This window comes from Hipposideros armiger, unplaced genomic scaffold (assembly GCF_001890085.2).
Source record: "Hipposideros armiger isolate ML-2016 unplaced genomic scaffold, ASM189008v1 scaffold_578, whole genome shotgun sequence".
In the NCBI taxonomy this organism is placed as follows: Eukaryota; Metazoa; Chordata; class Mammalia; order Chiroptera; family Hipposideridae; genus Hipposideros; species Hipposideros armiger.
This window is the reverse complement of record NW_017731928.1, coordinates 872,738-896,734: the sequence shown is the minus strand read 5'-3', so window position 1 is coordinate 896,734 and position 23,997 is coordinate 872,738. Positions and strand designations below refer to the sequence as shown.

Sequence of the window (23,997 nt, the reverse complement as noted above, 5' to 3'; positions counted from 1 at the left end):
TGTAATTTTGGAACATCTAGTAACTAATGAGGATATAGATTTCTGATTAGCTTTACCCACAGTTTCATCCCTTTGCCCCTTTTCACTTTTTGTAGATCTGAACAAAATTAAGAAGAAAGAGATTCCACAGTCACAGCAGATGAAGATCCACTGGTAAATCGATCAGGATTTTTGGCCTGCCCTCCAACGAAAAGGTAACTGCTGTTCCAACATAACACAGCTGAATAAATGTGCTGCTTCCGATTATAATAGAGTGAGTTTTACCAAAGGATGGTAGTTTTTTTAAATTTAAGGTATCTCAGTAAGGTTTCCAATTTTAAGCATAACCCTGAATGTGATCTTACTAATATGAAATAACAATGAATTTAAGAGTACAATATTATTAGGTGTTTGTCAAAATAAAAACTGCTAAATGCTGACCCCCCCTCCCCCCGCTGTCCACCATCACCACCACCAATTCATTAAAATTATAGGATGACTTTGGAGATAGGACACCCCCCCCATCTCACCCCCCCCTATGCGCGCGCGCGCGCGCACACACACACACACACACACACACACACACACACACACACACCTGTGTTCATCTTCCCCGAGGAAGCTGTCCAAAGATATGCTTTTGTGTTTCTGTCCAGCTCCTGTTTTCTTCCCTCCGCAAGCAGTGCAGACCAAGCTGCTCAGGCCTGGGAAGATCCTTAGCAATTTGTAAGCCAGGCAGGAGTTCTTCAGGCACGCTTTCTGGGCCCAGTACCTTTGCCCAGCCGCCAGATGGCTCTGCTCATGAGCAACCCCAGATCCTTACACAAATAGCAACCACCATTAACTGGGTTTCTCACTACATGTTGGCCGTTGTGCATTTACTATTTGGGGAGAAGGGATGGTAAGTTCTACATAATGTGAAAAAGAGGAAAAATTAAAAATTCCCAGAGGAATTTTTATTTAAAAAGTGATTCATCTACTCCTAAAAGCAATGAGGGGACTTACACGTTAAGATGCAGTTTAAGATGAAGGATAAAACTAAGCAATCCAAACAGGAAAGACCAAAAGAGTTTCAGCCTCTGAAATTGATCAGTTTGCATATTTAGGCAACAGATGCAATGCCTCAATCAGGTTTTAGGCAAGTGTAGCAAAGATGGAAACATTCATCTGCAAACACAACATTCTGACCCTTACCAGCCAGAAACAGGAGCTTCCAGAAGGCTGTGGCAGTTCTGTTTAAGTGTTGAGAACACAGGATGGGGCAGCTCTGAAGTCTCCACCCTCAAAATAGGCCCATAAAATGTTCTGGCCCAAAGCTGGCCCAAAGGGCAGCAATGCAGAGGTACCTTCAGTGATATCAAAGTCATCACAAAGGATGGCATTCACTGTGGAACATCTGGAAAGTGCCAAAGAAAAGAGAAGCAGGATTTTCCTAGATGGTGGTCAGCAACTGGCAGGAGTGAGATTTGGGGGGCAAGGGAGGGAGGAAACGTGACCAAAATGCCAAAAGAGCACTTTAGTCCATCAATGCTTATTGAACTTCTATGTGCACAGGGCTTGTCCTGGAGGAGGAAAAGAGAAGAGTAGTAGGTGCTTTCCACAGACTGCAATTATGACATGCTTTTTGGAATACTATTCTGATGAAAAGATTAACGTGATACCAGAAAGTCAATGACAAGGGGTAGGAAAAAAGAAGAGTCACACAAGCCCAAGTCTGAGGAGTGGAACGGGCAAGGTGGGACTGTGAGAAACTGTCAAATTCATGACCAACCTGAAAGGGCAGTCCCGTTTCAGCACCAGCTGATTGTAAGCCCAGTATCCATTCACTAGATCTTTGCTGTGTGCCCACCTACATACTGTGCTCTTCTGGGCACTGGGAATTAATTTGTAAATCAGAGGGACAAAAGTCCCTGCCGTGTGGCACTTACCTTTTAGTGGAAAGAGACAGATAATAGATAGTGAATGCAATAAATAAATACATTATTCCTTATACTAAATGATGATAACTGGTTAGAAACAGTAGGTCAGGATAAGGAGAATCGGGAGTGCTGATAAGGGCTCACAATTTTAAATAAGGGTGGTCAGGGTAGGAGTTTTGAAAAGGTGAGACTGAACATTGAAGGTGAAGGAGTGAACTGTTGAGCTATCTGGGGATACAGTGAACATCCAGTGCAAAGGCCTAAAGCAGAAGCCTGCCTGGGTTGTCCAAGCGATAGAAAGAGGCCAAAGCTGAGTGAGCTGGCAGAAGAGTGGTAAGAAACAAAGTCAGAACAGGCACAAGGCCAGCATATACCGCCTCACAGGCCATCCAGGCCTCGGCTTGTACTCTGGGAGAAGTGGGGGGCCACTGGAATGCTTTGAGTAGAGGAGTGAGTTGATCTGACTTGTGTTTTTATGAAAACACTATGAGATAGGGTATGGGGAGGGGGGGGGCAAGGGTTAAAGCAGTGAGACCACTTAGACTGTGGGTATTGCAATAACCCAGTCAAGAGACGATGATATGGCCAGACATTCCAGATTTTTAAGGGAACTGGAACCTTGACTTGAATGATTTTTCTTGAGTTTTTCAATGTTAGCACCTAATTTAAAAGAAAACAGTTTGAGTCAACTTAAACAAGTCTGTGGGACTCTACCATGTGCTGACACTTTGCTGTCTTGGGTATGGAAGCAGTGATGGAATTCACAGAAAGGTGAGAGCTTTGGGCCAGGCTAAGTTGAGGAGGATAAGAGTTGATTTGAAGCTCACATGAAAGCTTGACTTTGATTCACACATGAAACTGAAAGAAGGGAAAGATAATGGTCTGCAACTATTCATAATAGCCAAAAGGTAGAAGCAACCCAAATGTCCATCAACCGATGAATGGATAAAAAGTGTGGTGTATCCACACAATGGAATATTATTTGGCCATAAAGAGTAATCAGTTACAGATACATCAACATGGATGAGCCTCGAAAACGTTATGCTAACTGAAAGAAGCCAGACACAAAAAGTTACATATTGTATGGTTTCAATTATGTGAAATATCCAAAATAGGCAAACCTATTGAGACGGAAACAGAGGTGGCTTCTCGGGGCTGGGGGAGGAATGGGAGATGGGGCGGGACTACTGCATGGGTAGAGGGTTTCCTTTGGGAGTGATGAAAATGCTCTGGAACAAATAGTGATCATGGTTATACCACATTGTGAATGTACTGAATGCCACTAAGTTGGACACTTGAAAATTGTTAAAATGGTAAGTTTTATGTGATGTGAATTTTATCTCAATTTTTAAAAAATTGCATGTGGAGAAACATTTGAGGGATGTGCATTTTATGTCTCCTTCAGCCAGAGTGGAGTCTTTGTAAGGGAGAGTGATGGGTGATAAAGCTATGAAAAGGATGTTTGGCCAGATAGTGAAAGGTGTTGACTGCTGGGCCAAGGAGTTTAGAATCCCTTCTGTTGGCAACGGTGAAATGGAGCAGCGTATACATCCTCTATAAAGAAGAAGGAAACTGAGAGTGTGGTGCTTTAGGAATCCCAGCCTCTGGGTCAAAGGAAAGCAAATGGCCCCTGGTTTCATCAGTCTGAGATATTGCCACTTGCCTAGTGGAATTTTGTGACAATCGCACAAAAGTCTCAAACAAAATTAGAGTTCCTTCTTTTAAAAAAAATGTGCTTATTATAGTTCCTATTTATGAAAGTTTGTCATTAAAATAATTAGGTAACTGTGAAGTGATGGATGCATCAATTAACCTTATTGTGGTGGTCATTTATATATGTATATACATAATGATCACCACATTGTACACATTAACTTTACACAATGTTATATGTCAGTTATATCTCCATAAAGCTAGTAAAATGTAAATATTACATAAATATGTATGTTAATAAAAAGCCCCTTTGCATTCTTTCACTTTCTGCTCCCATAAGTCTAGTTATCCAGAATGTTTTCTATGCATAGATTTAACATTATCATTATTGCTGTTCACAAAAATAGGCACATTACTATGCATAGTATTTTGCATGTTGCTTTTTAAAAAGTTTATATCTTGGCTGTGTTTCCAGTTCTTTCTTTTGGACTGCTACATTATATGCTATTCTTTCATTTGTGGGGAAAAATTTGAAAAGCAAATACCATTTACTTCTATTAAAAAGAGGATGAAGTATCATAAAATATAAAAGTAGCTAACACTTAATGAGCACTTACTATGTGCCAGGTGCTTTTCTCAGCATATTAATTCCTTGATTCCTCATAACAACCTGGTGAAGTAGATATGTTATGACCCTCCTTTCACAGAGAAGCTAACGGAGGCAGAGGTGAAACATGTCAGAGTCAGGCAGTGGCAGAGGGGGCTCCAGAACCAGCTTTAGTTTCAGCCCATCGTTCTCATGAGCGACCTTGTGGCCATGCTGTGAGATCTTAGGTTTTCAAGAGAAGTCAACCTGGAATTTTGTGTGAAATTTTCCAAGTTTTAATGTTGGCTTAAAAAAAAAAAGAATAGCTTTATTGAAATATAATTCAAATACCACAAATTTACGCATTTAATAGTTTTTAGTATATTCACAATGTTGCTCCACCATCACGTCTAGGTCCAGCACATTTTATCACCCCCAAAGGAGACTCATTTCCATTAAGCAGCAGCCACTCTCCATCTTCCCTTCTCCCTAGATCCTGGAAGCCACTCATCTGCTTTCTGTCTCCATGGATTTGCCGATCCTGGATGTTTCATATAAATGAAATCATATAATATGTGGTCTTTTGTGTCTGGCTTCATTTACTTGGCTTGTTTTTGAGGTTCATTTATGTTGTAGCATGTATAATATTAGTATGTACTTCATTCCTTTTAATGGCTGAATAATGTTCCACTGTGTAGATATACCTCATTTTATTTATCCACCCATCAGTTGATGGACACTAGGGTTGTTTCCCCCTTTTGGCTATTGTAAATAATAGTGTTATGAACATTGGTGTGCAAGTATCTCTTTGAGTCCCTGCTTTCCATTCTTATGAGTAGATAGCTCGAAGTGGGATTGCTGGATCGTCCGGTAACTCTGTTTAACCTTCTGAGGGACTGTTTTCCACAGGAGCTGCACCATTTTACATGCCCCCAGCAATGTACAAGGATTCCAGTTCCTCTGCATCTTCACCAACACTTGTCATTTTCTGTTGTTTGTTTGTTTTAATTTACTTAATAGCCATCCTCATGGGTAATTAGTTATATCTCATCTGGTTTTGATTTGTATTTCTCTAATGATAAATGATGTTAAGCATCTTTTCATTTGCTTGTTGGTCATTTGTGTTGTCTTCTTTGGAGAAGTATCTGTGAGAAGTATCCATTGAGATCCTTTGCCCATGTTGAAAATTGAATTGTCTTTTTTTTCTTTTGAGTTGTAAGAGTTCTTTATACATTCCAGATGCAAGTCCCTTATCAGATATATGATTTGCACAAATTTTCTCCATTCTTTGGATTGTCTTTTCACTTTCTTGAAGGTGTCCTTTGAAGCACAAAAGTTTAATAATTTTGATGGAGTCCAATTCATCTATTTGGCTCTATTTTTTAAATACCTGATAAGTTGAATTCAGCCTACTGATCACCCACTTGTGATTGCTGCCCTGCTGCCACTGCCCCCAGAAGTAATTTGGGAAAACCCTAATGCTGGTGAAAACACCCATTTTCTGACGTGGAGAGGGGCAAAAGCTCTGGAGAGTTCTCAGCAGGAGCACTTTCCATGCAGTTCACCTGTCTTCCTCCTGAAGTTCCTTCCCTTAGAGCAGCTTGGTGGGGAGGAGCATACAGTAGGTAGCACAGAAGAGAACGAAGGTCCCTGGGTCCTGAAGGTGTTATATTGATCAAAAGAGAGGTAAAAAGAGATTGAATAGGTTAAAATACAAGGTCAAAACTTTGCCTTGAGTCATAGGTGGTGCCATTGAGAATCAGAATGGCCATGGGAGTATAGTTATTGTGTGTTTTGTTTTCAGGTGGAAAGAGGACGCAATCCTATGTGGGTCAGTGGGTTTTTTTGGGAGCAGTGCAAACCCAGGTGGGCTGCTGGGTCAAGGTGCACAGAAAGGATGTGGAAGAGTCGGGGGTGTTGTTTGCTGGATCTGTGGCTTTACTAGAGCTGGAACTTTGCTGAGGACAGGGGGAAGAAAGATCACTTTCTTAGTATTCCTCATAAAGTAGATACTTCTGTTTTTCTCGTTTTATAGATGAGGAAACAGGCACGGAGAAGTTGAATGATCTCCCCAGAGTTTACAGCTAGTAAGTGGTAGAACTGGGATTCAGCCTGGGCAGACTGGCTATAGAAGCCATGCTCCTAACTGCTGAGCCCGTAAGATATTAATATTTACAGTCACTTCGGTGAAAGCTGTATCGGTACAAAGGTGACATAGGGAATTATTTTTAACTGTGTGTTTCATTTTGCATTTTATTACATCTGAGGCAGTGCACTATGACTCTATACATATAGTCAGCCTCTTTTTATAGCTAAATGTTGGTTCTACTTTTCTATTCCTTTTCTATAACTTAATCCTTTGTATTTTTTTATTTTATTTTTTTTTTAGCTGAGCAATCCTGCCACCTGTTGGCAGCTCAGCAGCAGCTCAGCTCGGGCCGGGAATCGAACCTGCGACCCTGTTACTCAGAGCTCGCACTAGCGAGCTCGTAACCACTCGGCCGGTACTCCTTTGTATTTTTTAAAAAACATTTTATCTGAAGACTTTAAATGAAGATTTTAAATCAACTTTGTTAATAGTTTAAAGTTACAGGTAGTATTAAATTCCTAGAAACATTTGGGCATTGTTCAATTTGAAGTTATAATTTATTACCTTTTATGTGTGTGTTTTTAAATTTTTCTCTTTGAAACAGTTTGCTGTTACTGGTGAATGTTTCTTTGGGAGAATTTGTACACACATACGATAAGAAAACAAACTAAAAATTCAGCTTTGAACTGTTTGGCAAATGGTATAGTTTGTAGAATGAATACATGTACAAGTTAAGTCTTTAAAAAGATAATTACCTTCATCTTTAAATCTCCACTTTTGTAGCTATTCGTATTATTCCTAATTTTGCACTTGATTTTCAGCAATTCCAGCCCCTGAGCTGATAAATTCAATTTCCTCCTTCCCCTGTCCTCCCCCTGCTGGAGTACCGACTGTGTTTCACTAGAGGGAGCACAGTTAAGGTAGTGCCTTGCCTGCCATACCCCACATGCTGATGAGACCTGGCTCTGTGTGGAAAGAAAGAGGGAAAGAGAGCTGTGCTCAGAAGGGGAGAGGGGATAGGAACATAGACTCAGCCCAGTTTGGGAGGAAATAAAGAAACTAAAGTCAACACATTCCTAATTCAGTGGCTCTGCGTTTCTTGTTACTCAAATGAAGGCAGTCCTTTGGGGTTGATAATGGAGAATCTCTGTCACCAACCCTGTAATTTGCACAGATAAATATACTGTAGTTGCTGGTTTTCAAGCTTATTAAAATGTTGTATTTGGGACCAGTGGTTTTTTTCTAAGTAAAAGGCTGGTTGTGTGGGGTCTTGCATCTTAGAAAAATTTTGGAAAGTTTCAGCCATTTTACATTAAACCGGATTTAAAGAGTAGAAAGATCAATCTTTTTGGTTTTTTTTCACTTAGTGATGTCTTTGGAGTTAGAACAAAGCATTCTACAAGTGAATCTGTTGTGCAAAGACTCATTCTTGTAAAGAGAGACCTTGTTACCCTTGGCATCTACTGGGAACATCCCTAAATTTGGATGGTGAAGTAAGGCCATATTTTAAATACATCCCTGGAAGGGATGAAATGCTCAGAACTTGGCAGCGTTTCACTTCTGACGGCCTAGTTCTTAAGCCACAAACAATCTAATTGGTGGTGACAGCTTTTTCCATAAGAGCATTTTGATGAATTAAATATTTTCCCCTACTTCTCACTCTTCTCCTGTTCTCAGCGAAATTACTGTGTTCAGCCTGGTGCCTAGCAGAGTGTCTGGTGTGTGGTAAGCAATCAGGAACTGTTTGATAAATTGAGTCCTCGTTACTCCAGCATTATAAAACATCACTTATCTGTGCAGACAGATCCTGAAGACTCTCAGAGCTACAAGGCATCGTCAGAACCACACTCACAGCAGAACTGACTGACAGTATACAGGCACACTGTTATATTAAAATAATTCAATGAATATAAGTTTTCTTATATTTTTGTCATTTTCTGTTTATATTTTTGAGTGTAGAGAAGGCGTATTTAGGTCAGCAGTCATCAGGTTCTTTATTATGACCTGCTAGGTAACACCAGGTGTTTGAGTTTCTATTATACTCGTGTTTAGAGATAGTGCCCTTTGTATAAGGAGCACTTTTTAAATGTTGCCCAAATTGGAGTATCAGAACACTGTACTTTCTCATCTAGCAATTTTTACTTCTGTTGGTGACTCATTCGACCCATTGGGAGCCCCAAACCAACTATGGATTTCAGAAACTGCCTGATCTGTTGTAGAAAGGGTTAGGACTTGTGGTTGAAGAGTGTGGTAAAATGTATTGGCATAGCAGAAGAAGTTGGTGGGGAGATGTCAGGAATTGCCTCTGATGCTCTTGGTCCTCACATCTTCTTCAACTTGGTAATACATTTCTCAGATAAGAATTGATCTGAATGGCTCAGCTTGATGTGTGATTCCTATCTATAGTGTTTATTTTATGTTAAACTTTGTAGCAAGTGCTTTCCATGGATCTTTTCATGTAGAAGGAGCCTGGTTTTATCTTTGTTTTACAGATTAGGAAACTGTGGTGCAGATAAGTTACCTAACTTGCTCAGGTTACACAGTTTCAAGTGGAAGAGCCAGTATATGAACCCAGAAAGAATTTGTAAAGGCTGGCTCCAGGGCTCTCCCTCATTTTCGTTATCTGTAAATTTTAAGTAATACAATTTCTACCATATACAATTGTGGATATTAATTGAGATAATGCAGTAAGGTACCAATGGCAATCCTTGGTACCTCGTAGGTGCTCAATAATTGCTAACTGCAATTATTAATAATTTCTCTTAAAAACTATCATAATGCCTAACAGGATACTTAGTATTTTTAATTTTAAGCCTTGTTGTATTTTCTTTATTAATAAGCCAATCAAAAATTTTGAAGGAGGGCCGGCTGAGTGGCTCAGTTGGTAGGAGCTTGCTCAAGAGTGCAAACTCTGAGCAACAGTGGTTCAAGTCCTGACCCGAGCTGAGCAGCCGCTGAGCTGCCAACAGGTAGCAGGATGGTTCAGCTAGGGGAAAAAAAAAACTTTTTTTGAAGGAAAAACCAAAGAGGTAGCAAGCAGGGATAAGGACAGAAGCTGAAGTATTATAAATTGCCATATTGATCCCCATTGGCTAGAAGTCATTTTAGTGAAGCTTGAAGTATTTTCACACGGAATCAAGTATTGAAAAAGGATTTTCAAAGGGGGGAGTCAAGCAGTGTCTTGAGGAAGTGAGACTGTACTTCATGTTTGCCATTCTTCCCCTATTTTCCTTCTCACCCTGTACTCTCAGGCAACAGAAGGCTGTACTCAACAGACAAGCTCCCTTTGGTATCTAGATAGCTGGGTGGCCCTAAGCTTTTCTTTTAAATAGCAGCTCCAGAGGCCACTAAAATTCAAATTTTTGTTTATGTTAAATGTGGAATTACAAAATTCAGTAACTCATAAACTCTGTCCTTTAATCTAGGAAAACAGACGAGTTGGATGTATTTATATAACTCTGCAGTTCTTCAGTGATTTGGGGTGAATGAAAAATTAAAAGTCTGTATTGGGGACATCCAAGATTGAGGTTCTGTGTTAAGAGTTAGGAGCCCTGTTGTTACATACCAATTATATGTTTTACCTGTGAATTTTTCTCATTGATACTCGTATTAAAGCTCTGAAATTATTTTTTATTCTTTCAATTATTTCTACTATTTCTGATTATTTTGTTTTTACTACTTATTAGATAAGGACAGGAAGCATCCATAGTTTTACACTTTTTGAAACTTACTTCTGCATGCAATCCAGAAAAAAATTACACACTTATTTCTAAATCTTTTTAAAATAAAAAAATTCACATTTTTTCCCTAAAGCTTTTCAATTTTTAACCTAAACCAAACCCTTTCTATAAGAGCCCTGTGTTGCATTTAGGTTGCAATAACATTTCCTTATTAATTTTTGCTCTTATTTAAACATTTTTATGTTTCTGCAAGTTGAACTTTCTTTAGCAGAGAAGTTGGCCACCTCTATTATGCCAAATGTCCTAGATAAAAAACATGAATAAACTTGCTTCCTCCCCACCTAGAGAAAGCACCTGTAAGCAAGCAGCCAAAACACACGTGCCACAGGAATGCTGATATTGCTGCTATGTGAAATATTATCAAAACCCTTGTTTGTCTCAGGCTTCAGATTTTTCACATCTTCAACATGCTCTAGTTCATTAAGTAGCCTTTTATTTTACCACCTTTACCAATCACTTAAGCAAAAGCTTTGGATGCAGTGTGTGTGTGTGTATGGGGGGGTGCTAAGTTTTGTGGGTCAGTGCTTAATTTAGTGAACTAAATCTGACAGAAAACTATTTTCTGAATACATATTGTAGGAATGCTTTACATTGCCCTAAGCCCTGGCTTCCCACTCTGCTCAGGCAAAGACAGCCATAAAGAGGGAGAGACTAATGACTCGAATTAAAAATGAATCAGATTTTTAAATGGCAAGATTTTTTTTTTCGGGGTGAATGAATCACTTCCAGGAGCAATGGAAGGGGAAATAGAGAAACTTGGGGTAGTGTCTCCAAAACATGTAAAGGGATTCGCCTCAGTCCCTCCTCCATTCCATCTTACACTGACTCATGCTCTCTTCTTTGCTGGACAAGAAGTTCAAGTCCCGCTGTGACCTCCAGCAGTGGGCATCGGGTTAACACCCGGCCTCGGGCAGACACCTGGGACGGCACCTGGGCCGCATTTCCTAGTTTGCCAGTGGTTTCCTACAAGCCTGGCGTCCGCTCGTCGACAGCTTCCCATTCATGCTTTTGACAGCTGCGCGGCCGCCCGCAAGCGGAGAGCTTAGTGCTTCTTGCACCAGCCCCTGCGCCCCTTGGCCCGGTCCCCCCGAGGGCCCGACGGCGGCGACACTCTGTGGTGCCCGGGGTCGGACGCCTGGCTTCTCCGTAGGTGGCTGCGTTTCCGACTTCGCCCTGGCTCCACTCCGGGGGCTTGACGTGCAAACTTCGCCGGAGCGAGCTAAGAGGGAGGGACCGGCGAGGGGGAGGAGGCAGCGGGAGGCGCCTCAGCTTAAGGGAGCCGGCCGGGCGCCGCTGCTCGGACGGACGCGCGGACGGAAGGAAGGAGCGGGGGCCGCCGGGCCCGGCCTGGGGATGCGAGCGGCCTCAGGGTGGGCAGCCCGAGAGCTGGGGGTGCGTTTCGGGCCTCCCCGGCACGGGCAGCCGGGGCGGGGGCGGGGGCAGCTCGGGGCGCCGGCCTCCGTGCTGGTTCTCCGCGGCATCCGCAGGCAGGGGACCCTTCGCCGCGGTGGCGGGCCGCTGGCGGCTGTCCCCTCCCCCGAGGGGCCGCGGGAGTCGAAAGCGAAAGCGATCCCTTGCCGCGGACTTCGCGCCCGGGGCGGGGGGTGGCCGGGGAGGAGGCAGGCTGGGGGGCTGGGCGGTCGGGGGGCGCTGTCAGCGCGCCCCACCCGGCCCGCGGGCCGCGCACGCCGCCGGAACTCCCCGGCGCCTCCTTAAAAGCGGCCCCCGCGCGACTCTTTTCCCCCTTTTTGTTACATTGTAGGAGCGGAAAGAATGTCGGAGCGGGCCGCGGATGACGTCAGGGGGGAGCCGCGCCGAGCGGCGGCGGCGGCGGCGGGCGGAGCAGCGGCCGCCCGGCAGCAGCAGCAGCCTTCGCAGCCCCAGCGGCAGCAGCCGCCGCCGCGGCGCCCACGGCCGGAGGACTGCGGCCCCGGCGCCGCCTCCACCTCGGCCGCCGCTGCAATGGCGACCGTCGGGGAGCGCAGGCCCCTGCCTAGTCCCGAAGCGATGCTGGGACAGTCGTGGAATCTGTGGGTCGAGGCTTCCAAACTTCCTGGGAAGGACGGTGAGTGTCCACGCCCTCCTCTTCCCCACGCCCCCGGCTCCCCCATCCTCGCCTGTCTCCTCCCCTCCCCCCGGCCTGTGACCAGCCCCCTCGGGGGTCAGAGATGCTATCGCTCGGTTGGGGAACGCAGAGGTGCCCGCACCTACTCAGTGCGTGCGTGAGCGTGCGTCACACTCCCGGCCACTGACCTGCCTCTCCCCTCCTCCTGTGTGTGTGTATCTCCTAGGGACGGAATTGGACGAAAGTTTCAAGGAGTTTGGGAAAAACCGCGAAGTCATGGGGCTCTGTCGCGAAGGTGAGTCCAGCCCCCTGAAGGAGTTTATGCAAGCCCGGGGGAAGTTTCCTTGCCGGCTTCACCTGGGCGGGGAACTTGCGCCCACCTTACCCACTCCTCCCCACCATGAGAGGATGCTGCCTGAGGAGGAAGAAGCGGGAGGTCGGAGAGTTGGGAAAATCTGGCTTCCGGGGCTTCCTGTGATGGGGAGCATCCCAGAACCCTTCAGTGGAGGCCTGGCATGGTGCCGCAGGAGCAGCGTGGCTCGGTGATGAGCGTCGGGCACCTGCGTTGGGCTCAGGTCTGACCCCCTTTACGAAGAAACAGGACTGGAGCAAGGAGTGCTCGGCTTCCCAAAGCATTTCCACAGATGCTTTAAAGGGTTCTGGAAAGGAAACCTTGCCACCTGGAATTTTCTGCTGGCAATCAAAATGAATTTTGAACTTAAAAAAAAAAAATGACGGCTTGCCTGTGCAGCCTTATTTTTATGGAATTTAGGTTACAAAGGTTCAGCGGTATCATCACAACTGAGGAGCAGTTGGTCGGATTTTTTTGTGAGCTGCCAAGATCAGGGAGGGGAAAAGGCCAGAATTTTATATGGTGAAACAAGCCTTTAGTGCCTTAAAGGTGAAATCGGAGTCTAATTAATTATTAGTCAGTTTTTAATAAAACTGTTTGATTGAAGGATCCTCTAGGGAAATGGCTGTAGCTAAAGGTATGCCTCCAAATGAAAGGTCCGCTATCTAGAAACCGTCAGACTGTTCCTTCAGATTTCCTTTTTCCCTGAATAAGTCACCTTTGCTGTCTAATGCCTCTGTACACCGGTCAGAAAGGACTTTGGAGGCCAGTCAACTTTAGGTTCATTTCAAGTAACTTTTTTCGGTGGTACTATGGACAGGGCCTTGAGTGAAGTTTGGTATCCAAAATGTTGAGTTAGATTCTCCTCTGCAATTTTGTTTCTCACGTGTAGCCATTTATCTTGGCATAGTTATTGTCCAGGGCCCAAGAATAGGTAGAACTTTGGCTAGTGGAACATATTCAAGTCCAGAGTTGGCCCATTATTACTGTCTTCACATGTATTTCTTGTTTTTAGTGCCTGTCTTTTCTTCACATTCACTGTTTTGGTTTTTTGAATTGGCCACTTGTTGGCCTCTTGGCACTAGGAGAAAGAATAATTCCATTGGCAGCTCTCTGAGAGCTTCCAATTGGAACAGATTATAGAGCAAATTAGTTGATTTTGAAAATGAGAATTGCTGTTTGAGAGCAAAGGAAAGAGGGAAAGCACAGGACTTGCTGGCGATGTTGCAATAGGAAAAGTCAGTTGTTAGTCCGGTTTTAGTGTTGAATTGGCAGCCTGCCTGGACTTAAAAAATTAAAATCACTAGGTGGCAACTCTCATAGGAAGCAGTTGGAGTGGAGCTTTAGAGGACCTGACCCGCTCTTGTTCTTAGTTTTCATTCTCTGGGTGTGGATACATTTCCCATAAAGGGTTTCTAAATCTGTGTGAAAACAGTGTACTGATTATCAGTAATTTCCCTATAAGGTTAAGTGTATTAGTGTTTCATGGGGCAACTTGGTCTGGACTGAGACCCAATTAATTTAGTGGCCTGGACCCAGTTTTTGCTGTATTTGTTATTTTCTTCAGGACATATTCATTAGCAGGTTTTACCGTGAAGATCTCAGCCCTCTTAACTACCTTCTTGATGCACAAAAGGGTCCTGGATTTGGGTGTGTGTGCTTCTGACCTATCAGATTATTAGTGATTGTTAGGGGGTGCCTTTTTTTAAAGTTGCTCTAACCATTCAGAGGATGCTGAGGTGGTCGGGTCATCTGAAGCTCTGTCTGCCTGTTTCGAGACTGAAGTTTTTAATTCAGTCAGTTCTCAATTCATTTGTGACTGGATTTCCTGGGACAGCTTTAAAATCCAATCAGGAGAAGGTTCAGCACTCATGCAGTGGGCCTTTGTTTTTGGAACAAACAGCTTTTGTCAGGCGCTTAGGAAATGAAAATGCATTCTTAAAATTATCAAAAATTATTAGACAGTTATCCTTTGTCTTTGGTTATGATTATCTCCTACCAAGTTGAGAAGAAATAGGTAAATAAATTGATCCTATGAATGAAGCACTAAAAGTCCAAAACTCTCCATCTTGGAAGATGTCTAGGAATGTGGACTAGACGTCTTGAATTCTCCTCCAGTTCATGATTGAGGAGCTAGGGGTTAGAATCCTGGGTGTGAGAGTAGGTTGCCTAACTTTGAATTAGTTATTTCACCTCGCAGAATCTAGCTTTCCTTCTTCTTAGAAGGATGATAATACCTACTTCCCAAGGTGGTTGTAGGGGTTGAAGTTAGGTTAGATAACGTATTGAAAATGACGTACATACTAATACCTTTTAGCCATTTGAACTGCTGATAATTTGAGACCTGATTTCCTAATTTGATATTTATCTAAGTCAGGGGTTTTTAACCTGGGGTTTGAATGGGGTTCAGAGGGTCATAGTCTCCCTGAAATTGTATGCAAAACACTATGTATGTCCGCTTTCTAGGGCAAGTGTCCACAGCTCCTCTTGGATGCTCAAGGATCCCTCACATATCTTTATCCCCCAAATTCAAAACTGCTCATCTAAGACCTCTCTTTTCTCTCTTTTTCTTCTTGTAGCTTATTTTGTCCGATTCCCTCATGGCAAAACTGCCCAAGGGTTAATATGCTGTGGGAGAGGTAGCGATTATTTATTTAGATGGAAGTGAGGTTTTTTTGTTCTTTTTTTAAGATTTTATTGGGGAACTGGAGGTAGGGGAACAGCAAACAGCATTGGGGAATTGGGGAAGGGGAACAGGCAAGTTGCTGTCCCCTTGTTCCTCAGTCCATCTGTGGAGGGCGTCGCCTCACTGGCCCATGCCGGCATTATCCTTGTGTTCTTCCCAGGTGAGGCAGTCACTTGCCCGCCATTGGATGGCAGCTCACGCCAGCTGCTGGCCACTCACAGTTGCTCACAGCAGCTCACGGCAGCCCACTGCAGCAGGGGCTGCAGCCTATGCCGTCGCTGGCGACCCACGGCAGCCCAGCTCCAGGACGAGCCGGTGTCCACCATCTTAGCTACAGAGGGCGCAGAGTCACTGGCCCTAATGTGGGATCCGAACCGGGGCCCCACTGCTCAGAGCCGGTGTCCCAAGCCAACCCGAACCAACGTGCCACTCGGCCCGGCCCGGAAGTGAAATTATTTGTGGTTTAGCTGATGTATCATTCCCTCATCCTATTAGCATAGGTAGGCAGATGGTAGGATAAAATTTCAGTTACCTTTCAGAGGTCAATCAGTTTTTCATCTGCATCCTCATACTTTTATTTCCTTTGTTCTGCAATTTGTAACATTAGTTGATCATACAGTTGATTTTAGTGGAAAAAATTCATAATGTTGACTTCTTTCAAATGGCTAAACTCAGAAGACAGATTACCTTTTTTTCTAGGTGATTTGTGAAATTTTAGAGTTCACAAAATTGTTTAGATGAAATTGATTTGTATGAGTAACTGATTAAGGTTTCTGTATTAGTGCCTGAAGATTTAGGGAGCCTTTAAAAATGAAAACATTAAATGCCTTAATTTCATGGCAAATTAAAAAAATATATAGATAGATAAAGATATAGATATGTATATATAAGGTGTCCTTGTGGGAGTTAACATTGTAATTGGAAAATGATATTTTCTTTGGGATGCTGTCCATAACTTTTCTTAAGCCTGTTGTACAATATGCAAGTACCCTGGCCTTCCCCTTTCTGCATACACTATCACCATGTGGTAGCATGTATTATGTGATGGCCTTTCATTAGAATGTAAGCTCCCAGAGGACAGGGGCATGGCTGACTGAAATACATTTAGTTTCTGCGCAGTGTGTGTGCTTAGTAAATATATGCCCAAAAAATGAATTAATTGGGCTATCAGGAAGATTGAACAGAGTCACTCAAAGATGAGGGGTTCAAGTGACCAATTTTCAAAGGTACCGATTCTCTGGGGAGGTGTGCTTCATGGCTGCGAGGGAGGCCGGAGGCTGTCTTTCAGCACTTCCCATTGCCCTGTTCTGAGCCTAACACTCCATTTACACTTTCTAGAGAGTGCAGACAGGACATCACCTCCCTTATCTCTGATATTCAGGCAAGGGAGTAGGATGGCAACCAAGTATGATATCCACACTTGATGACAGGTGATTTTCCTGTCATAATAACAGGGACATAATGGAGCCCAGGGCAAGATGGAAAAGAGGCTGGTTGGCACCTACAGGCAGCTAGGTTTCAAAAAAAAAAAAAGACTAGGGAGGTAGGTAGCCTCAATCAACACAGAGTCAATGTAACAATACCAACTTTTTCTTTCCTAGGGAAAAAAATAGTTTATAGTTAACTGAAAATAAATAATAGGTGTTTGTGTGAAGTACTGTTAAAGTAACTACATTATAGGCATAAAACCCTCTCCCTGAAGTAAAGAACATTTTTACTTTTCTTTAGGGTTTCTCTTGTTTTTTCCCCCCAACTTTTGTCACGGACAATTTGAAATATACAAAAGTAGAGAAAATATTCTAATGAACCAGCCTCCTTGTATCTATCGTACAGCTTAAACAGCTGAGTCATGGCCCAAACTTGTATCATCTCTACCCCACTCCCCACACTGAATTAGTTTGAAGCATGTCCCAGACATGTCATTTCTTTTGGTTTTCTTTTTTTGTGTTTCCACAGACTTTAGCTTGTCTCCTGCAAAATGGAGCGTTAAAGTGCCCTGCACCTTCCTTTGAGGCAAGCCAGGCTGCCTTTTGGATCTCCCCCATGGGTGTGTAAGGGTTCTGCAGGTGGCAGTGCATGCAGTCGGCCTACATTTCAAGTGGAAGTCGAAACTAAGCCCCTGACAGGAATCACTGAGGTCCAGGTTCACTGGTCAGAATCACATTAGTGCACATTTAAGGAGTACTCAGGCGACTGGGTTGCAGATGGCCCACGCTTGATGCTCCCTGGATGAGCATTAGGGCCGCAGTGATGGGGACAGCATCCTTGCTGATAGTTCCTGTACGTAATCTGCTTGTACAGTCTGTACTAACCCAGGAGTGAAAGAGCCCCTGGAAACCTAGAGAGACGCTCAACTTCTACAGCAGGAAGTCTTTCTGATTATGGCACCTTAGCTGTTTTAATGCAAACTACAGCCTGTGGGCCAAATCCTGCCTGCAGACTAGCTAAGAATAGTTTTTACATTGTTGAATGGTTGGAATAAAAATTCAAAAGATGAAATCATGACGTGAAAAATATATAAAATTCAGATGCCAGTGTCCATAAGAAACATTTCATTGAACACAGCCACTGCCATTCATTTACTTAGGGTCTGCGGCTGCTATCTCCATATGATGGATAGCAGAGTTTAGTAGGTGCCACAGAACATACAGCCCACCAAGTCCAAAGCTCACTGCCTGGCCCGTTACAGAAAATGGGTGCTATTCCTACTCTAATGGGTTCGTTGTTAATGAAGAGAAGCACATTCTACAAAACGTGAATCTAGGACTCTTTGAACTTTCTGTTTTGAGAGGGTGAATCTTCAAAATAGTAAAATCCACTCTTCTTAAACCAAAAGTTTATTCAATAGTGAAGAAATGATGTTGAGCTAGAAGTGAATATATGGAGAGAGAAACAGTTTTGTGTAAGAAGGCCCCTATCCTGGTTTGCTGCTGTTAACTCGCTGCCGCTCTTCTAGGGCATGTTCCTGTTTCAGGGCTATTCAGATACAGGACACTGCAAAGCTGTTACTGTCCCAGCTTCCAAGAGCCTAGGACTCAGGATGTTGCTTGGCTTCTATTAAGCCCCTGGATGATATGTGAATATTCCAGTGAAAGAATCTGTATGGGATATTTGAAAGGTTACCTGCCTCACATTCTTCAGCATTTCTGTCCTTGAGCTGGCTCAGAAAGGGAAACCCTGCTGGAGGTCTTGGGGATTATAAGGTGGCTTCACCAGGACACAGATCTGCATTTTGGTTGATGAAGAGGGCACACGGAGTCCTTAGATCACACATCTTCGGTATTTTGTACTTGCTGGGAAGTGCAACACCTGGCACAATCCATGCTGAATTCCTCAACCCTCAAGGCTTCCCAGTTACTGGAAACCATGCTTGTTACTTGTAATAGGATGGGGTTCCCAAGTTGTACTCCATGTAGTTTGATTGGTTCTTGTAAACTCTGATCTCAGGAGGAAAGCACAAGGAATTTATGCATCATTATTGGGTTTGACTTACATCGTCTGTGGTCTCCCTTCTTCCTTATAAGGATATCCTGCTTCCTCATGTCCTCATCTTACAATGTTCCTGTATGTATGCGGACAGTTCAAGTTCCGTGAGAACTCTTCCTGTGTGCCAGCACAAGCTTTACCATATGTAATCTTCACAGCAAACCTTTGGTCTAGGTGTTACCAGTATCCCCATTTTACAGAGGAGGATACTGAGACTCAGAGAAGCGGGGCCTCAGTGAGATCAACAAGCATGTAAGAGGCCCTGTAACCTGGGTCTGCCTGACTCCGCAGCACACGTGCTTAGCCCTCTGCTGTGCTGTGCCGAGCCTAACTCCAGAAGCTGCACCTGCTTCCCATGAACTTGAGCAAGTGGCTGCAACCTTTGTTTTTTCATCCTTGGCTATACCTGCTGACCTTTACCAAAAAAAAAGAAAAAAAATTTAAGTAAAAATATCAGAGCCTTTTCCTTGCTGTGCCTTACAACAGTCTGTATGTTGTATTTAGCAGTTCTTTTAGCAAATCTTTTCTTTGAGGGGGAGAGGAAGCATGCAGCTTGTATTAGAAGTAATTGGCTTTTAAAAAAAGATGAAATGAAAGCTAAGGTGGTAGCAGATAGCAAACAATCATCTGGGATTTGTGCCATTAAAAAACCCTTTAAAAAAGGAGAAGTGAAGTTGCACTATTTAAACAGCATTCAGTGCAAGATTGCTTTTAATCACGTTGACATTAAAAGTTTATGGCATTATTTCTAATAAATGTGCCCCTCTGATTATTAAAGTATTTTTTGATTGAGGTTCTAAGGAGAAAAAGAAGCCTGTTAGTAGACTTAACAGTTGGTGTTACTGTACTTTGGAGAGAAAGGCAGAGGATTACATTTATATTCATCTTGTACAGCAGGGATTATTCTAAATGAGCAAGAGAAGGAGAAGAATGGTTTTTGCATTTCAGACACTCATAACATAAAACTAGATTAAGTGTTCTTGTTCTTTGTAATAAAGACCCTGCTAACATGAAATGCTTTTTCTCTTCTATGTAAGCTCATGGCAAGTAAAAAGGAATAGTTTATTATCAATTAGATTCACAATCTTAAAACAGAAAATAGTCCCCTCCCAGGTTATAAGATGTTTCACACAATCCTGAATTCTAATAATGCAGTAGGAAAAAGAAAAAGTAGAATGCTTTTAGCCAATGGTCCGTAGGCTTTTACATTTTAAGCCAGAAAGTTTCTGCAATAAACTGGGGACCAAACATAGGGTTGCTAGCATTTTATAATAGATATAATTAGATACATATATAATTCTTACCACCATAAAAGTATGAGGGCTATTTTGAATAAAGGACAGTCCTTTAAATTTGAAGAATGTTTAGGTTTAGGGAAGACTCTTTGTATTGTCCTTATTTTTCTCTTTTCTTTTTGGACTTGTTGGAGATCGGTATGTATTTTGGTGTTTGAGAACCACTGCTTTAAATCACCTTCCTAAAGCATCTTTCACGCAACCTTGCTTCTGTGTGCTATTAGTAGGGGTTACTCAGAGAAGGGGTTTCATATGCTAAGTGTGCAAAAGATAACTTGAAGAGGGAGGCAGTACTAGGAACTCCAGTTCTGGAGTTAGTCAGATGGGTTCAGATCTCATCTCTAGTAGATAAAGAACTTGAGGGAAATTCCATAGCTTTGCTAAGCCTCAGTTAACTTACCTGTAAAATGGGAATAGTGGTGGTACCTCATAGTGGTTGGGAGGATTAAATGGTATAATGCAGGTCCAGCGCTTTGTACAGTGCCTGGCAGAGTAACTGTTCAATAAACGTTAGTTGCTAATGCTATTATTTTTATCAGTGAGAATACAGTGTCATGAGCAGGCCTCTAATCAGGAGGACAGCCAGGACTCTCAGGGGAGCAGCAGGAAGTGAAATGCCAGCTTTCTGTTAGCAGGCAGTATGTAGACAGTGAGAGGAAACCTCAGCATGCTCAGGATAGTAGACAGGAGGAGTACATGAACTTCAGTTTCACACGTTCCTGGATTTAGTGGAAATGAGAAGTGGGAGTTGACATTTCTTGTTTCCTCCTTTAGTCGTCTCTGTTGACTTACAGAGAGAAGCCCGATGTGGGGATTTTCCTTCCCCAGCGTGTAGAGTTGTGCTTGCTCCTGTTCAGAAGCCTTTGGTTTGTGTTTCTTTAGATAGCTTCTTGTAATGTTTTACAAACCTTTTATTCTGGGCAAGAAGGGTAAATTATAGCCAACAGAATAAAGTCATCCTTTCTAAGTTGGGTATTGGATCAGAAATAACTGAGGCTACGATTATATGGCTTTATGTGTGCGTGGTGGTAGTCATGGGGTTTTCTGTCTGATGAGGGAATTTAGAAAATTGCTTTTCAATTCTTGGAAATTTACGTTTAACTAGAAGCAGTTCTCCATTTAAGTTATCTTGTTCTCTTTGGCAACTATATAGACAGATATTTTATAATGGGAAAAAAATTAGTATTATTATTGAAGTTAATACGTACTTATTGTAAAGATTGTACTGATAATGGAAGTATGGAATATGAAAGCCTTCATTCTGTATAACCCCACTCTGGACCAATTTTCAATCTTCAGTTACAGGACTTGGACTTAGGGCACTTCATACTTGACCGGGGTCGCCCATGTAACCACTTTGAGCACTTATTGACAGGCAGGACTGAAATTTACCAGCCTGGTCATTTTCACTTCCTGACACTCTTCAGACCCTGTCATTGGGCAGGCCTCAGGATAATTTGTCCAGTGGATTCCTGCCTCAAAAATCCTCTGGTTATTTCACCTTAATTCGTTTAGCTTTTAGCTCACAAACATTCGACAGGTGCATTCTCAGTGCCCTGTGCTGGGCTGGAATCTGAGGGCACAACTGCAAACAAGGTGAGGCACAGCCCTACCTCCAGTTCAGGCATTTGGTTAGCAAATATTTATGGAGTTAGTTGTCCACAAAGTGCCAGGTTCTCTGATGGGTGTTGGGATAGAGTGACACAAGTCAGAAAAAGCCCCTGCCCTCTAGTGAAGTGAGACGCAGTAAATACACAAACATTTTTCAAGGACATTGAGTGCTGCAAAGTCAATAGAGTAGGCTAATGAGTTGGGAGTGGGGGGAGGGGGGTTCTAGCTACCATGACCAGGAAGGCATTTCTGAGAATTGAACGTTTAAGCTGAGCTCTGAATGATGAGAGAAAAGTGGCCACTGGATCATCTGGGTGGAGGAGAAAGTATGTTTCAAGCAGAAGGAAAAAGCAAATACATGGCTGAGATGGGACTGGAGAAGAGTGGAGGGAAATGAGGCTCATGAAGTTGAGATCACAGAGGCTAAGGTCAGGAATTTGGTTGTATCCTAAGGGTAATGGGAGCCTGCTGGGGGCGGGTAGCTTCAGCTGGGGAGTGGCCTGATGTGTGAAGACCACTGGCTGTTGTATGGTGAATGGATTGGGGGCAGGGGTAAGGACTCAAAGAGTAGGTGAGAGGCAGTGGTGACTTAGATGATGCAGAGAGGTTGCCCTGTTAAGGATGTGTTTTGGAGGAGGATTTGACATGATTTCGTGAAGACCTGGATGAGGATGAGGGAGAAAGGTAAGGATTGGGATCTGAGGCTTGAGAGCCCAGTGGTACCATCAAATGAGCCAAGGAATGGCAGAGAGTGGAGACTCGGGTCAGGAGCTCTGCTTTGGGCCATCCTGTGTTTGATGTACTTACTGGGTGTTTGTGTGCAGCTGTGGCATCGGCAGGTGAATGGAGACCCTGGGTGACTGTGCCTCATCAGTGTACAGAGGGCATCGGAAGCTGCGGGAGGGGGACATTCCAATACTGTGAGAAGAGAAGCAAGGGCTGAGTCCTCACTGAGGGTGGTGGTGAGGAGGGATCTGCAGAAGAGCGGAGGGACCTCCACTGAGGTGCGAAGGGAAACCAGGGGAGTGTGGTGGTGTAGAATTCAAGAGAAGAACTGCATTGAGTGAGGCGCGATCGCCTGTGTCAGGTGCTGCTGGGAAGTAGAGGAGAGCCAGGCCAGGGAATTGGTCTGTGGCTTTGGCAGTATAGAGGTCATTACTGACCTTATCACGAGAGCTGGGCTGCAGAGCCTGATTAAAGAAGGCTGTAAGGACTGGAGCTGAGGAAGTGGAGAGGGCAAGTGGAGGCAGCTCTTCAAAGGGCTTTGCTTTGAAAGAGAAGGGAGGAATGAGGCAATGGCAGGATAGGGGCATGGATAAAGGGGATAAAGGGAAGGTTTATTTTGTTTTGTTTTATTTATTGTGCACAGTATTAGGAACATGTTTGTCTGCCCTCTGGAAATGATCCAAGAGTGAGGAATAATTGAGCTCGTGTGAGAGAATGGATAATCACCAGGATAATACCTTGATTGGGGGAAATTGGGGAAAGGGGTGGGATTCAGAACCCAAGTGAATGTGTCAGTTTTGGATAAAATCATAGACTTCCTTCTGTTGTAATGAGAGGAAAAGCATGTGGGTCAGTTGCAGGTAGGTAGGGACTGAGAATTGTGGGAAGATACGGTAGGTAGTTCTTTCCTGTCATTTCTGTGAAGTCAGAAGTTAGGAGGTCATCAGTTGAGAGAGAATAAGGGGAAGAATTTTGTGTGTCTTTTTCTCAAAACAGAAGGATAGCCAAGTAGACAGGCTTTCACGTACCCTTTAGAGGCCTAGTGCAATTAGAAGAAAACCTGAATTTTCCTTTAAGGCCTGGGAGGTTTTGGGTGGTGGTAGTGAGAGCCCAGAAAATCAGGAATCTCCACAACCTGTGGTGGACTGCTGTCAGCACGGAGCAGGGAAGCAGGGAACAGGTAAGGAAGGCTCCCTGGGGGAGGAGGGGTCATCTCTGGGAGGGGAGCCTGGAACTTGGCTGTAGCCCTGAGGTGAGTAGTGGAGGGCAGGTGATGGAGCTGGATGCAGCAGGAGGCACGTCATCCCAGAAAAGCAGTTTGTGCTTCGTCCAGAGGGTGGGCTTTGGAAGAACACTGCACTAGCAATGTGGAAATTGATTTGGTAGCGGCCAGAATAGAAGTTGGGGGCCTCCTTAGTGTGAAATCCTCAAGTGTCCAGGTAATGATAAACTGAGGATTATTTCCTCCAGATAAAACCCTTTAATGGTTTCTGTTTGTTTGCATTCAGTTTATTCAGCATGTATTTCTTGAGCTCCTACTTTGTGCTAGTTATTCACATTTTCAGAAAAACAGCCAACATTCTAGAACTGCCCTCATCAAACTTTTATTTTAGTGGGGAAACAGGCAACAATTTTTTTTAAATTTATTTTTTATTGTGAAATAAACATTTTTTAAATTAGTTTCAGCTGTACAACACAGTGCAACAGTTATACTTTTTACCCCTCAAAGTGACAACCCCCCTCCCCCAATCCACTGCCCCACTCGCCCCCCATATCATACATATCTATTACAAATCCCTTGACTCCACTC

General features: G+C 43.5%; 1 protein-coding gene across 5 annotated transcripts in view; it reads left to right on the top strand.

Moving 5' to 3' along the window:
- ATXN7 (ataxin 7) overlaps positions 1-23,997 on the top strand; it is a 134,317-nt gene that overhangs the window by 29,674 nt on the left and 80,646 nt on the right. For 3 of the 5 annotated variants that reach the window (XM_019624091.1, XM_019624092.1, XM_019624088.1), the window contains exons 2-4: positions 96-194; positions 11,729-12,031; positions 12,258-12,326. In XM_019624091.1, the coding sequence (XP_019479636.1) occupies positions 11,740-12,031; positions 12,258-12,326 (361 nt within the window). In that variant the 5' untranslated portion in view covers positions 96-194; positions 11,729-11,739. Of the gene's footprint in view, positions 1-95; positions 195-11,243; positions 11,359-11,728; positions 12,032-12,257; positions 12,327-23,997 lie in introns of those variants that run through there. The other 2 variants (XM_019624090.1, XM_019624089.1) reach the window with 2 other exon arrangements.